This window comes from Scyliorhinus canicula, chromosome 26 (genome assembly GCF_902713615.1).
Source record: "Scyliorhinus canicula chromosome 26, sScyCan1.1, whole genome shotgun sequence".
NCBI classification, from domain to species: Eukaryota; Metazoa; Chordata; class Chondrichthyes; order Carcharhiniformes; family Scyliorhinidae; genus Scyliorhinus; species Scyliorhinus canicula.
The window spans coordinates 4001216-4016356 of NC_052171.1; the positions used below are offsets into that span (position 1 = coordinate 4001216).

Here is a 15141-nt window from a genome sequence, read left to right on the forward strand (position 1 = left end):
TCCATTTCTTCATCTGTCAAATTGTCTGCGTAACATGTATCTTTGAGCCAATGATCACACTGGAAGCATTCTGCAGAAGCTGTTTGGCTAGTGGGCAGGTGAACAGTTTGGAGACCTGTGAACATTTGTTACCTCTCACAGTTTACCTCTCACAGTTAAACTATCAACTATCGAGTTGAGCACTGGTTACTGGTATCTGAGAAGAATGAACTATCTTTTACACTGCCTGGTATTCCAATCCATGTTTTTAGACGGCTCCTCAGCTCGTCCCCTGCCAATTGCTGTAACCTCCTCCACCTTCCAGATTGCTACACTCCTCCAATTCTGACCACTTGTGGGTTCCTGATTTGAATTACTCCAACATTGATGGTCGTGCTTTCAGATCTGGGCCCAAAACTCCGGGATAACCCCTCTGCCTCACTACTTTATATTCCTCCTTTTAAGATGCTCCTTAAAACTGAGTTCCACACCAATTTTATTTTTGTCATGTGGCATAATAGCTCCTTGTGTGGCTTGGTGTTAACTTTGGTTTGATAATGCACTTGTGAAATGCATTGGGATATGTTACCGTGTTAAAGATGCTCCTTAAGCACAAACTGTTGTTGTCTTGGAGTCGGGAGAAATGTGTGCCACCATTGCAAGGAACACTAGGCTAGTTTCAGTAGATTGATAATCTCTCTCATTGGGTTTGTATTGCAGCTCATGAGAGATTGTAGCTAAATGCCATGGGCTGCACATTAGGTCTGGCCCACCATCTATGATCACCTGAATAATTTGAAAAAGGTAGTCATGAATGAAAAACGGGAAACATGCCCTCCCGTGTGTTCGAATCTGTGCCAGAGTTCTGTCAATACTCAGCAATAACTTGGTGACTCAGAAACAGAGCTGGGGGAGGGAGGTGTGCGAGAGGAATTATCATTTCTATTTGAAAGCAAAGTTTTATTTAATATTTGCTAACTGAAGATGTATGTGTTGCAGGACCAAACAGGAGTCAGGCTGAGTGTTCCAGAGATGCATGTCTTTCATCACTCTGCTTGTTTCACCCATCAATGTGATTGCCTGACCATTGCTTTTTTAAAAAAAGTTTAATTTGATGCACGGTTGCTTCAGTACACATCCCTCGCTATTCTACTCTTGTGCAAGGTGTGTCATTTCAGTACAAAGGTAGCTGAGCATCCTCTCAAATGGCTGACACTGCACTACTACATGTAATTTTGGCCCAGCATAATGCGGAACCATCCAGTCATACAATCAAAGATTCATAGAATCCACACAGTGCAGAAGGAGGCCATTTGGCACATCAAGTCTGCACCAACCAGGGCGGCACGGTGGCACAGTGGGTTAGCACTGCTGCCTCACGGCGCCGAGGCCCCAGGTTCGATCCCGACCCTGGGTTACTGTCCTTGTGGAGTTTGAACATTCTCCCGTTGTTTGTTTGTGTGGGTTTCACCCCCACAACCCAAAAGATGTGCAGGGCAGCTGGATTGGCCACGATAAATTGCCCCTTAATTGGAAAAAATGAACTGGGTACTCTAAATTTTTTTTAAAAAAAAGAAGTCTGCACCAACCCTCTGAAAGAGCACCCGACCAAGGTCCACACCCCGGCCTATCCCCGCAACCCTGTAACCTAACCTACATATGCCCTTGGACACTAAAGAACAATTGAACAAGGCCAATCCACTTAACCTAAGACACGGGGAGAATGTGCAAAAGCCACCCAATACTTAAATTGATCCCGGGTCCCTGGCAACCACTGTTCCGCCGTGTCATTAGTCAAGCAGATTCCCATCCCATCCAGAATGTGTATTGCTCTTTTGGATCTAGAGCTGGGGCTGATTCAGCAGCTGCTCAACTGAGGCTACAATTGTGAACATACAATCACCAGAGTCTGTCATGGAATTGACTGAATTGTGTTGATCCTACAACCAGGTGCATTCATCGTTAAATAGCTTTTTAAAAAAAATCTTGTGGTTGTAACTTTGCTTTAATTTCTTTCCACATTTGCAATCCAAAGTTATTTTAAAATCTAATGATTTTCAAGAGGATGGGGATATTAAAAAATGTCTTGCCCAGGTTGTGAAGCAGTCATAATCTGCTTGCAAGAACAAATGCCAATTGCACGCCACCTCTCTTGGAAAACAAATCTGTTGCAAAGCCAGGATCAGGATTTAGCTTTGCCACCTGCCAAACAGTAACCAGGGTGATGTGGGGTTACAATCGCCATTGCTGTTTCATTCTATTTTGCGCACTGTTGATTTTGTTGGCATCTAATCATTTACAACTTTGATTTACCTCCCCTTGAGGAGGTACAGACTCATTTTGGGCTACTGTTCTCCTCCAGGAGGGACTGATTGATGGGGGTGCATAGTTCCCCTTTCTTCAGACAGTGCTGACACTTGATCGGCTAGGTTCCTGTGTGTTCATTGTCCTTTGAAAAAATTATCTCTCTTCGCCCTATAAAAATGGTTGATATTACCACTGAACATCCGTACCGTGGCATGGGTTTGCATATGTACAAAGTCGTGGCTGACAATACCTTGAGCACTGAGTTCACTTCTGGGAAAGGGTATATTGAAGTGAGTGCAACATACAATTTGTTAGAATAATATCTGGGCTCCAAGGGGGTAAATAATTACCAGGAGAGATTACAAAACTAGAGTTGAATTCACTGGGATTTAGAATGTTAAGAGTGATTTGATCTAAGTTGATGTCTTACAGGAACTGAGGATAATGTCCTTTTAGGGAAGGAAGTCTGCCATCCTTACATGTGACTTCAGATCCACAGCAATGTGATTAATTGTTAAATGCCCTCTGAAATGGCCTAGTGAGCCATGCAGTTGTACCAAGTCTAAAAGGAATTGAACTAATAGACCATTCGGCATTGCCCTGGGCATCGGAAACTACAACGGCAAACCCAGCCCTATCAACCCTGCTTGCTTGCTGACTAACATCTGAGGGGTTGTGCCAAAATTGTATCATACCTTACAGACCATGCCCTAAACACCATCATCACCATCACTGTGTATGCCTTGTCCCACCAGTGGGACTGATCCACCTGAGGTGGCAACACAGTGGTATAGTGTTGGGAGAGAGTTGTCCTGAGAGTTCTCAACATCCAACTCCAGGCCCCATGAAGCCTCATGGCATCAAGTCAAACACGGGCACGGAAATCTCCTACTGGTTACCATGAACTGTTACCGCATAACCGGTGAATCAATACTCCTCCATGTTCAACACTTCTCATGACAAGGGAACAGAATGTTCTCTGGGTGGGGGAACCTCAATATCCATCACCAAGAGTGGCTCGCTCGTACCACCGCAGACCAAGCTGGCCATGTCCTAAAGGACATAGTTGCTGGACTGGGTCTGCAACAGGTGGAAGCAACAAGAAGGAAAAACCTACTCGACCTGGACCTCACCAGTCTACCTGCCGCAGATGCGTCTGTCCATGAAAGTCTTGGTCGGGACCACCGCATGATCCTTGTGGAGGCAAAGTCCCATTTTTATATTGAGTATGCCCTTCATCATGTTGTGTGACACTCCCACTGTACTAAATGTGATGGAATTTGAACAGATCTAGCAACTCAAAAATGGGCATCCAGGATGCACTGTGGGCATCAGCAGCAACAGAACTGTGTTCACCAACTACAGTATGAAACCTCATGGCCTGGCATATATATAATATATAATCTTTATTAGTGTCACAAGTAGATTAACACGGCAATGAAGTTACAGTGACAATCCTCTAGTTGCCACCCTCCGCCACCTGTTCGGGTACACAGAGGGAGAATTCAGAATATCCAAATTACCTATCAGCACTTCTTTCGGGACTTGTGGGAGGAAACCGGAGCACCCGGAGGAAACCCACGCAGACATGGGGAGAATGTGCAGACTCCGCACAGACAGTGACCCAGCCAGGAAGCGAACCTGGGACCCTGGAGCTGTGAAACAACAGTGCTACCCACTGTGCTACCTAGTTGAACATTAAGCCAGGAGATCAACCCTATTTCGACAAAGAGTGCAGGAGGGCATTCCAGGATCAGCAACAGGCATAACTGAAAATGAGGTGTCGATCTGGTGAATCTTCATGACCATACTGCTTGCATGCCAAACAGCAGGAGCAACAAGTGATAGACAGAGCTGAGCATTCCACAACCAACAGATCAGGTATAAGCTCTGCAGTCCTGTCCTGTGGATGGTGGTAAAAAAATTAAACAACTAATTAAGTAGAGGAGGAGGCTCCACAAATATCCCCATCGTCAATAATGAGGGAGCCCAGCACATCAGTGCAAATGATGAGGCTGAAGCATTTTCATCCTTCAGCCAGAAGTGCTGAAAGGGTGATCCATCTCAACCTCCACCTTGAGACCCAACATCACAGTCGTCTGTCAATTCAATTCATTTAACGTGATATTAAGAAATGGCTGAAGCCACTGGCCCTGAAAATATTCTGGTAATAGTCCTGTTTGTGCTCCAGAATTTGCTGCACTCCTCGCCAACCTGTTCCAGCTTGGCATCTACCCAGCAATGCGGAAAATTGCCCACCTATGTTGTGTAGACAAAAAGCAGGACCAATTAGCACTCCATTAGTCTCAAGTCTCGTTAATGAAGTCAGGAGCTGGGCTTATAGTCTTGGTCCAAATGTGGACAAAGGTGAATGCCAGAAGTGAGATGAGAATGATTGCCCTTGACATCAAGGCAGCTTTTGACCAAATGTAACATCATGGTAAAAGTAAAATTATAGTTATTGGGAATTAGTGGGGGGGGGGGGGGGGGGGGGGCTGTTCCACTGCTTGGAGTTATACCTGGCACAAAGGAAGTTGGTTATGATTGTCAATTATCTTATTCCCAGAACGTCACTGCAGGAGTTCCTCAGAGTCGTGGCCTCGGCCCAGCCATCTTCAGCTACCTCATCAATGACCTTCCCTCCATCATCAAGTCGGAAATGGAAATTAACATGTTCAGATGCTGAAGTAGTCTCTGACCATGTGCAACAAGACCTGGTATGTTCAGGTTTGATCTGATAATGACAAGTAACGTTGCCCAACACTTGTCTGAACTGAATAACCATTATCCAAGAGAGAATCCTGCCATCTCACCTTGATATTCAGTGACATTACCATCGCAGAATACCCCATTACCAATATCCTGGATGTTACCATTGTCCAAAAGCAAAAATGGTCCAGTCATAAATATTATGGCCAGTAGAGCAGGCCGTAATTCTGCAGAGAATAACTCTCCTCCTGACTCTTCAAAGCCCATCCACCATCTCCCAGGAGTGTAATGGAATACTCTCCACTTGCCTGGCTGAGTGCAGTTCCAACAACACTCAAGTGTTAATCACGGAGTGGTTAACACTATCCAGGATAAGGTCCACTTGATTGGCACCCCGTCCACCCTTCAACATTCTCTCTCTTGCACAGTTGCAGCCCTGCTGTGGGAGCTCATTCAACAGCACTTTCCAAAGGCGTGACCTCTACAACCTATAAGGACGAGGCCAGAAGAAGCATGGGAACACCACCTGCAAGTTCCCCTCCAAGCCACATGCCACTGTGTGGCTGGGTGAAAATCCTGGAACTCCCTTCCCAACAGCACTGTGAATGTTCTTGCACCACGGGACTCACCACCTTCTCATGGGCAGTTAGGGATGTGGAACAGATGTGATTGGTGGCTTAGGAAATTAAATACACCAGTTAAAAGAGTCAGGTTTCCACTGAAATGTCTTTGATCAGCTGGGCAGCATCCATTTCATTCGGTGGTTGAGGCTCCTGATGAGCCACAGGCTAAAGGGGTCCACAAGTATTCTGGAAATGGGGGATGGGGCAGTTTGAGAAGTCCAGCGAGTTGTTGTCCTGGAATTGTGTGCCTGTGAGGGTGGTGTCAGTGAAAATCGGTGATACTGCAGTGAAATTGGACAGGCACTTCAAAAAATTGAACATGCAGGTCTCCAGGGATCGAGCACGGGAGTGGGGCTGACTGAATTTCTCTGTGGGGGGGCATCAGCATGGATTGGAGGGACCAAATGGCCGCCATTTGTGCCATAAATGATTCTGTGGTCAGATTGCCTGAGATGGTATTGTGGCTCCAAATGCATTGTTCATTGAAAATGGTCTGTTTGCAAGATCAAACCCCTTTTTCGAAGTTGCAGAATGGTGCGGGAGATGTGTAGAGATGTTAAAGGTGCGCATGACTCTGGGGCTGAACTGGAAAACAACCGAAGAGGCAGCAGGGTGTTTCCCGACAAGTGAATGAGTTAATGTATTTGAAAATTGTGTTACAATGTCAATGCCTGTGTGTAAACAAGCTTGTGTGATGTGGTTCTTGGAAGCATAGAACTGCAAAAACCACTGCAGGGTTAGCTGGTGAATTCCTTCAGCCGAGGAGGGCGAAACAGAGAGCCCCACCCTGTGTTTACAGTGCCGACAATCCATGGGAAACTGCAGTTCTCTGGGCCATACCGTCACGCTGAAACATTAATCCATTATTCTGCTCACAGAACTTTCACTGATGCAAGTGGCTATTGTGGTGTTGTTATTTTTGGTCAGTGGGTGAACTTGTTTGTTACTTATGAATCACAGCACCTGCACATGTAGAACTGCCAATGATTAGAATGATATTTAATGCATAATACTTATGGACGTGTACTGACCACATTAGTCGAAATTGTAAGCAGCTTTGTCATGTTTCTAGAATTGGACTTCCAGCATAAATGTTTCTCTTTTGGTGCTTTTCTTTCTATTGTCCCATCATTGTTGCTGTGCAGCGCTACCACATCCACAGCTGCTCAGCGTATACATCCATTCCCCTCTATTACAAGTTAATCATAGGTAGAAAACAGCTCACGTGTCTCTTCCCATGTCACTATTTCTTGCCCAAGGGCAACCATCTACTGTGCGTTCACTCAAAATACTGAGTCTTGGAAACACCCTAACGTAGAATTATTGGAAGTGACCAACTCCCTCCTAATTTCAGATGCCACCATGCTTCCCTACGAGATGAAGGACATTCTGAGGGACAGCGTTTATGTTTCCCCAGTAAATTAAAGTGGATAAGCTCCACAAGACTGTAATGAAGTGCCATTCTGCAACATTACAATCCTTCACATGCCAACCTAACATGTGTCTCTCTGTTTCACTTACAGGTTTGGGTAAATCAAAAGAAATAGACCACCAGGAGCAGTATGTACCCTTGTCACCCGTAAGTATCTGAAGATCTGCAACTGTACACAATGAAAATCTTAGTCTTCTTCAGAAAGGCTTTGGAAAGACACAGTGGGCTGGATTCTCCGTTGTGCCGGCAGCCCGGGGATTTCCCGATGGTGTGGAGCCGCCCACAACGGGAAACCCCATTGGCCGGCTGCCGAGACGGAGAATCCCACCCAGTAACTCTTTACTATCTCTGAGCAACTTGCCTAAGGGGGTTTTTCAGCTGAGCTGAGTCATCATTAAATTACGGGGACCTAATAAAAAATGGAGGAATTCTAATCGGGCTTTCAGATTTTAAGGATTTAAATCATGTTTGGGAACAATCTTTGCCAATCCTAGAGTCAGGTTTCTTGAGCAGGCAACCAATTTCACAAAGGTATGAAAGGCTTCCAGTATTGGTGTCTGTTAATAGAAAACCGAAGTCAAGTTGGTGAGTTCGATACAACACTTTACTGAGAGAATGTCTTGACTTTGTTCACTTTAATTTCTTTCCTCTCACGCCCAGTGTCCCAGTTGTCCCCTATTTATACGTGCTCAAAGTACTTAATTAAACAGGTGTATTTCACTTGTGCAATGTGAACAATATAATTAACATACTATTGACGGTCCCTGCTCGAGTTTATAAACAGCTGAAAGATTTTTGCGGGGCTGAAACTCAATGTAGGACAGCCATAAAAACAAAGTTTAAAAACAAGTTAAGTGTCTACTACATGGCAGAAGTTACCACCTATTCAATATCTTGTAGAAGTAGGTCCTCCTACTTAAAACAAAGCTAAATCTAAAAGTTTGCACAAAAACTTTTCATCACAGTACAGCAGGAAGTGGTTAGAGCACTTACAAAGGGAATCCTCAATCTTTGTTGCTTGTTGGTTAGCGTCTCAAGTAAAATTAGTGCGGCTGACGAGGGAGATGCAGTCATCCACATAAGATTTGTACTTCTCTTTTTCCCACTCTAAATCCCAGGGTTCCCATTGATGGTGGCCCAAGCCAGTACTTTACACACAGTTAAACCCCGTTGTCTTCACTCTGTTTAAGTCAAGTTAGTGACCAAAGGAAAGGGGAGGTGTCATGACAAACGAAGGTAGCTGAAAGCGGAAATGCTGCATTTTGAAAATGTGCAATGAAGATGGTGCAATAATGAATTTTTTCCCCATGTTTTCTGTGAAATCGCTCAAAACATATGAAACTGTATCATCTTGGGAGTTGTTTGTGGGTCACAACTGCACATTATGGATTCTTGGGTGGGTAGGGTGCGTTGAGGGGCTCACAAAGTTTCACTCGATGCTCCATTTATCTGTGTGACTGTCCTGTTACAAGTGACAGCATGTCGTGGTGTTCCAATTTACATGGATTCACCAATGGGCACCAACAGCATGAAGACTAGCCCTAGCCAGGTTTCCGAACCCCGAAACAGCACGAATCTGTGGATGAGAAATTTTTTTTTGCACTTGACATCCCAACATGGGCCAGTGACTTCAGGGTTGTGATAATTTCCAGTGGGAATGTGATCACTCGGCTAAGGATTTGCCTCCGATTATCCTCCAGCCTGGCCTCCCACCTTTTTGCGGGATTGAAATAGCTTTAGTCAAGACTCAGAAACGACAGGCTGCTTGCGTCACTGAACTGACCTGGTTCTTGTCGGTGGCTTTGGCAGGTGTCCAGCGTTGTGATGGGATGTCCAACCTGTGGGTCTCCATGGATTTGCAACCTTGTTGTTTTGCTTCTTTTGAAGAACAAGCCCTGATGAAATCAGGTTCAGAGCATGACTGACCCGATTAGCAAGAGACACGGATTAATATTGGAAGAGCTACAGTCATAAAATTAAAGCAGTCCAGCCCCAATAAATTCAGCTTCCACACACTTCAGAGAACCTTCCAAACCTAATTGAAGTGGAAAAGGCTATTGACATCAATTATAATTCATTACATCAGGTTGATTTTGTTTTAAAAGGGTCCAGGTGGTGAGAACCATTTGTCAGCTTGTATGTCAAATGAAATAAAGCTCGTCGTTATTGTTGGGAACTCAAACCCAAGTTCACTGCACCACACTGAACACAAGACAGAAATTGGAACTGTACCTCGGGCACAGTAAAGGGATTTGTTTCTTATTGATACTGCTTCTGAGGTGCACAATGGGAGTGCAGTGCTGAAGCTGACAGGCATAACTTCATGTAAAGCTGAAAAGAGAAGTTTGTAAAGATATTCCAACTTTCTGCCAGCCAGTTTGACTGAATCACAAATGCGCAGAAACATACAAAGAAAATAGAAGCAGGAGGAGGTCATTCGGCCCTTCTAGCCTGCTCTGCTGATCATCGGGTTCAATACCCGAATCCAGCGATCTCCCCATATCCTTTGATCCCTTTCGCCCCCAAGGGCTATACCTAATGCCATCTTCAAATTACACCATGTTTTCGCCTCAACTACTTTCTGTGCTTGTGAATTCCATAGATTCCCCACTCTGAGTGAAGAAATTCCCCCTTACCTCAGTCCTAAACTGTGTCCCCCATATGCAATTACTATGAACCCTAGTTCTGGACTCGCCCACCTTCGGGACCTTTCTTTCTGAATTTACCCAGTCTAAATTTTATAAATCCAGCAGAAATGTAAAACCATGTGTCCTCCGGTTTAACATCAGAAACGTGCTTCTTGCTGGCATTTTATGTAGCACTGGGTATGCAAAATTTGAGCGTCTTTTTATTTAAAGATTGAGATATAGTTTGGAGAATGAGAATTCCACTCGGCAGCTGAAGTTTGTTTTTCCCTGAGCCGAGTTCGCAGGTGATATTTCCCGAGCTTCAGCTAAAATAAATGTTGGGAAAAGACATTGCGAAAGGCTGAAGATCATTGAGAGAGTGGTAAACAGTCAGAGGATAGGGGCTGATCATTTTATGGGACCAGGCAAATGTGGTTCTTGCTAGTTTCTGAAATCTTCTTTCATGACTTTGTGGGTTGATTGGCTTCCTCTGGTGCTGTACAATTCTGTGATTGACGGGGTTGATGCAAGGAATTCTATTGATGGAGACTCTGGTGTAAGATCTGAGGTGAAGCAATATTCATGGACCGAGACCATATATCCTTCCATCTGAAGTTTTGGTTCAAATACGAGGAATAGTGAAATTTGGATTTTAAATGATGCATTGTGCTCTCCCATCTATTTATAGCTGAGTCAGTATTAAAACACATGCTCGCATGTCACTGCTGTCAGGAAAGTTGAGAACTGATACAAGTGTTTTAGTTAGCATCTACCAATGCACAGATTGCAAACCTTGCTTGAACAGCTGGCTCGCTCGAGCACAGCGAGTGGCAATTGAGCACTGGGTTATTTTTGAGCAGAATGAGATTACACTGCTTGCGCAGAAATTTGCTTTAATACAGGCCAAGGACACCTGCAGAGCAAACCTCTGACTCAGTGGTGCCTTCTGGTTCAGACTAGAAACTTGCATTTCAATTTCGCAAGCTTATTTCCCTTTTGGAAACATGTTACAACAATAATGCAGATAATGGCTCTCAAGGCTTCATCCAAGTTGAGAAAGAAGGCCAGAAAGAAATTACCAGCACCACTTACTTAGTAACCACCAGATTACACCTTCATGTTGTGTTCCAATACACTTCATTGCCCACCAGAATTTTAAATCCATGAAAATACAGAATTATTTTAGTTAAGTGTATGCTACTTATGAGGCTTCATCACATGGCCTCCTGTCTCCAACTGCCCCGCCCCCATCCTCCTGCCACTGGTCGCACAACATGTCCATCCTCGCAGTTCACCACCAATTGGAAAGTCAGAAGGCTCTTCAATTACTGACTATTGAAAACCAACAACCTTTTTAACCACCTGGGATAGTTTTTTAATGAATAATCTAAAAAAAAATATTCAAAAATACAGACGACTGTTTCAAAATCCCAGTGTAACTTTCTGTCCTGCACCCTCATGGTGGAATCCTGGATATTAATGTTCAAATCCTCAATTGCAGGTTGAGTCCGTAATTAAGAAAGCAAATGTAATGTTGTCATTTATCTCAAGAGGCTTGGAATATAAAAGCAGGGATGTACTTCTGAGGCTTTATAAAGCACTAGTTAGGCCCCATTTAGAATACTGTGAGCAATTTTGGGCCCCACACCTCAGGAAGGACATACTGGCACTGGAGCGGGTCCAGCGGAGATTCACACGGATGATCCCAGGAATGGTAGGCCTAACATACGATGAACGTCTGAGGATCGTGGGATTATATTCATTGGAGTTTAGGAGGTTGAGGGGAGATCTAATAGAAACGTACAAGATAATGAATGGCTTGGATAGGATGGACGTAGGGAAGTTGTTTCCATTAGCAGGGGAGACTAGGACGCGGGGGCACAGCCTTAGAATAAAAGGGAGTCACTTTAGAACAGAGATGAGGAGAAATTTCTTCAGCCAGAGAGTGGTAAGTCTGTGGAATTCATTGCCACAGAGGGCGGTGGAGGCCGGGATATTGAGTGTCTTTAAGACAGAAATTGATAAATTCTTGATTTCTCGAGGAATTAAGGGCTATGGGGAGAGAGCGGGTAAATGGAGTTGAAATCAACCATGATTGAATGGTGGAGTGGACTCGATGGGCCGAATGGCCTTACTTCCACTCCTATGTCTTATGGTCTTAATCCAAGCCAGGGTTGGCTACCCCAACAATTGGCGAATTGTTTCCTCGTCAAATCCTAGAATATTGGTATTTATGTTGTGGACCGGGTTCACGAGTAATTACTTTCCTTTTTCCTTTCTGCAGCAAATCCCAGTGCCTGGGGTGTGCACCACAGAAAGCATGCTCTCATTTAAAGAACTTCTGAGTGAGATGGAAGGTTCAGTGGACAACGAACTCAACAACATCCAGGCAGACAAGACAGCCGTGCTGAGTTTAATCAGGGAAGAGGTAATACCTCCTGATTATTTTGCTCCAATAATACCATCATTGGCATCGACTGTTGCCTGCCCTGGTCTATGAGTGATCAGTGATGAATAACAAGCAGCAAAACATTCCATAGCAAGAACATCCTTTTCACCGATAAGGAGATCAAAACTGCACAGAATATTTTGTGTGTGTGTGTGTATGGTGATATGCCTGTGCACAGTAATGTATACAGTTATCTATTAATGTATACAGTTATCGATACAACCTACGACCAGGTGGCGGTAGAGATCTCCGGTAGGTTTGTAGTATGGTAGTAAGTTGTACAGGAGGATAGTCACAATAAAAGTAGCTCCAGGGGAATTCACTGAATTCATTTATTTTGTTACCGTTTGCATCATAGTTCATTACTTGTCTTTCCGTGTGTTAATCTTGTTAATAAATTACCATACTAATCCAAGGACTATATGTTCTGTGTTGGTCTTTACTACGGCCATAACACAGAACATAAGTGTGGTCTCACCAAGGTTCTGTATAATTGTATCATGACATTCCAGGAGCTAGTTTAGCTCTGGGGCTGGTTTAGCTCTGGGGCTGGTTTAGCTCACTGGGCTAAATCGCTGGCTTTGAAAGCAGACCAAGGCAGGCCAGCAGCACGGTTCGATTCCCGTACCAGCCTCCCCGGACAGGCGCCGGAATGTGGCGACTAGGGGCTTTTCACAGTAACTTCATTGAAGCCTACTCGTGACAAGCGATTTTCATTTTCATTTCATTTCATTTTCATTTCAGCTCCCGTACTCAAATCCCCTCACCTTTGATGGCTAACACAGCATTTGCCTTCTCTGCCTGCTGCACCTGCATGCTTTCAATGAGTGGTGCAGAAGGACACCCAGGTCTTGTTGCACATTTTCCTCTCTTCAGTCTATAGCCATTCAGATAATCTGCCCTTGAACAATCCTTTGGTCATCTGTACTGATAGGTAGCTCAGTGGTAAAATCTAATTTGGCACTTCCGTGATGTGCCATAGAACATGTTACATTTACACTGCATCATGAATATAGTTAGTTGTTGAGTGTTGCAACTTTCAGATGTGCTAAATGGATCAATGGACAGTCTGGTCTGTAATCTCGTCATCCTTTATAAAGTGTTGCCTGTCTTCTCACAAGTCTTTTTAGTTTTTAATTGTGAAGTTTCTCTTGACCCTGAGTGCCCTCTCTTGGTCTCCAGGATATGGAGGTGATGGGCATTGTTCAATTAACTACTGCAATGGCAGAGGAGCAGGCTAGGTGACGCCATTCAAACTGGTACATCATCTGTTGACGTCCAGCCCGCGGATAACAGTGGTGCAGCTGTGGTGTCAAGGTGGCTTGAGCATGCAGTGGACTCTCATTCAAACTGACCCCGAAACCTCCGTTGGGAGCTGTGGCCCCACAATTTTTAACATCTCTTGGAAATTCCCTCCATGTCTTTTAGTTTGGCGCAGAGGGCTTTCCTGTACGGGCTGCGACTGCACACCCATTGCCAGCCATCCAGTCACGCTTCAACTTTCGGCAGGGGTTCCCAGTGGAGTGGGCTGTCTCCGAGGAAGTCCTTCTGTTTTCCATCAGGAATCTGGCATGAAAGGTTCTGCATGCAGGAGTCCCATACAACTGTAGGCTATGAAGGATCACAGAGTCCCAGGCTGCCTATACTGACTGAGGAGTCTATGTCCAATGTATATATGGAATGTGGGAGATTGCACTCCCCTTCTTAATTTTTGAAGGAGTTGCTCCTCCTCCCCAAATTCCTGACCTTTAATAATCTTTATTGTCACAAGTGGGCTTACATTAACACTGCAATGCAGTTACTGTGAAAAGCCCCTATTCGTCAAACTCCGGCACCTGTTTGGGTACACAGAGGGAGAATTCAGAATGTCCAAATTACCTAACAGCACATCTTTCGGGACTTGTGGGAGGAAGTCGGAGCAGCCGGAGGAAACCCATGCAGACACGGGGAGAACGTGCAGACTCCGCACAGACAGTGACCCAAACCGGCAATCAAACCTGGGACCCTGGCGCTGTGAAGCAACAGTGCTAACCGTTGTGCGACCGTGCTGTCCTTTGGCCATCCGGTGTAGAGGGGGGCAGGCAGTGAGGAGGACCTCCTTGTAAGCCTGCTCCTGGGCTTGGTATCAACCGGTCCACGCAGTGGGTGGTCGAGGATGTCGTCCAGCCCGATTGTCTATCCCTCGTCCTCCGTCAGATGACCGTTAGCAGTCTTGAGGCCTTCCATGGCCGCTGGACACTGCTGGGGCTACAGTGCTTCATTGGCCTCCAACTCTACGTTTGTTTTGATTTGGAAATATTCCTGTGAACCTTTGCTTTGGTTACAGTGTCCCTATCAGAAGCTGTCAACTTTTTAAGGCAGTTTGTTTGATTAATTGCTCTTAGTGCTCAAAAATAGGATAGAGAGTCAGCTAGGACATTGGGTTTGATATTTTGATAGTTTTATTTATTTACTAATTCATTTATGGGATGTGGGCGTTGGAGGTATAGCCCTGTAATGCTCCATCCTGCAAGAGAATGATCTCACTTGACACTTTATCATCTGGCGCAGAGCTATTTGACAGGGTCTTATACCCAGGTCACCACAACCACTGCTCTATAGCCAGTGTGTGTTGGAGTGGGGGTGGGAACACAGAGACCGAAGGGAGCATGAGTTTTGACCTATTCCAATAATGGTCAAACTGTGACCAGGAACCGAGGGGTATTGTAAATTGCTGCTGGCTTGGTATCCATGCGAGATCACCATGTCACCTGCAATATGTTCGGTACCACTAATGACAGATGATCCTTTTTATTACAGATTGTGGCAAAGGAAATAGAAGTAAATGAGTGGAAGCAAAAATATGAAGATAGCCGACAAGAAGTCATTGAGATGAGGTAAAGCAGCAAAATTGTTCAACAATGCACAACTGAGACCATTTAAAAATGAAAAATAACTTCAGGTTACTTTCTTTGACAAACTGAGATGTGGAATGTTCTGAAATGAAGTATGCTTTGGATTCTTATTTCTTGACAA

General features: G+C 44.7%; 1 protein-coding gene across 8 annotated transcripts in view; it reads left to right on the top strand.

Annotated features, from left to right (window-relative positions):
* Positions 1 to 15141, top strand: part of tacc1 (transforming, acidic coiled-coil containing protein 1) — a 193038-nt gene that overhangs the window by 160790 nt on the left and 17107 nt on the right. For all 8 annotated transcript variants that reach the window (XM_038785139.1, XM_038785133.1, XM_038785132.1 and 5 more), the window contains 3 exons: positions 7142 to 7197; positions 11962 to 12105; positions 14926 to 15002. In XM_038785139.1, coding sequence (XP_038641067.1) covers positions 7142 to 7197; positions 11962 to 12105; positions 14926 to 15002 — 277 coding nt within the window. The remainder of the gene's footprint in view (positions 1 to 7141; positions 7198 to 11961; positions 12106 to 14925; positions 15003 to 15141) is intronic.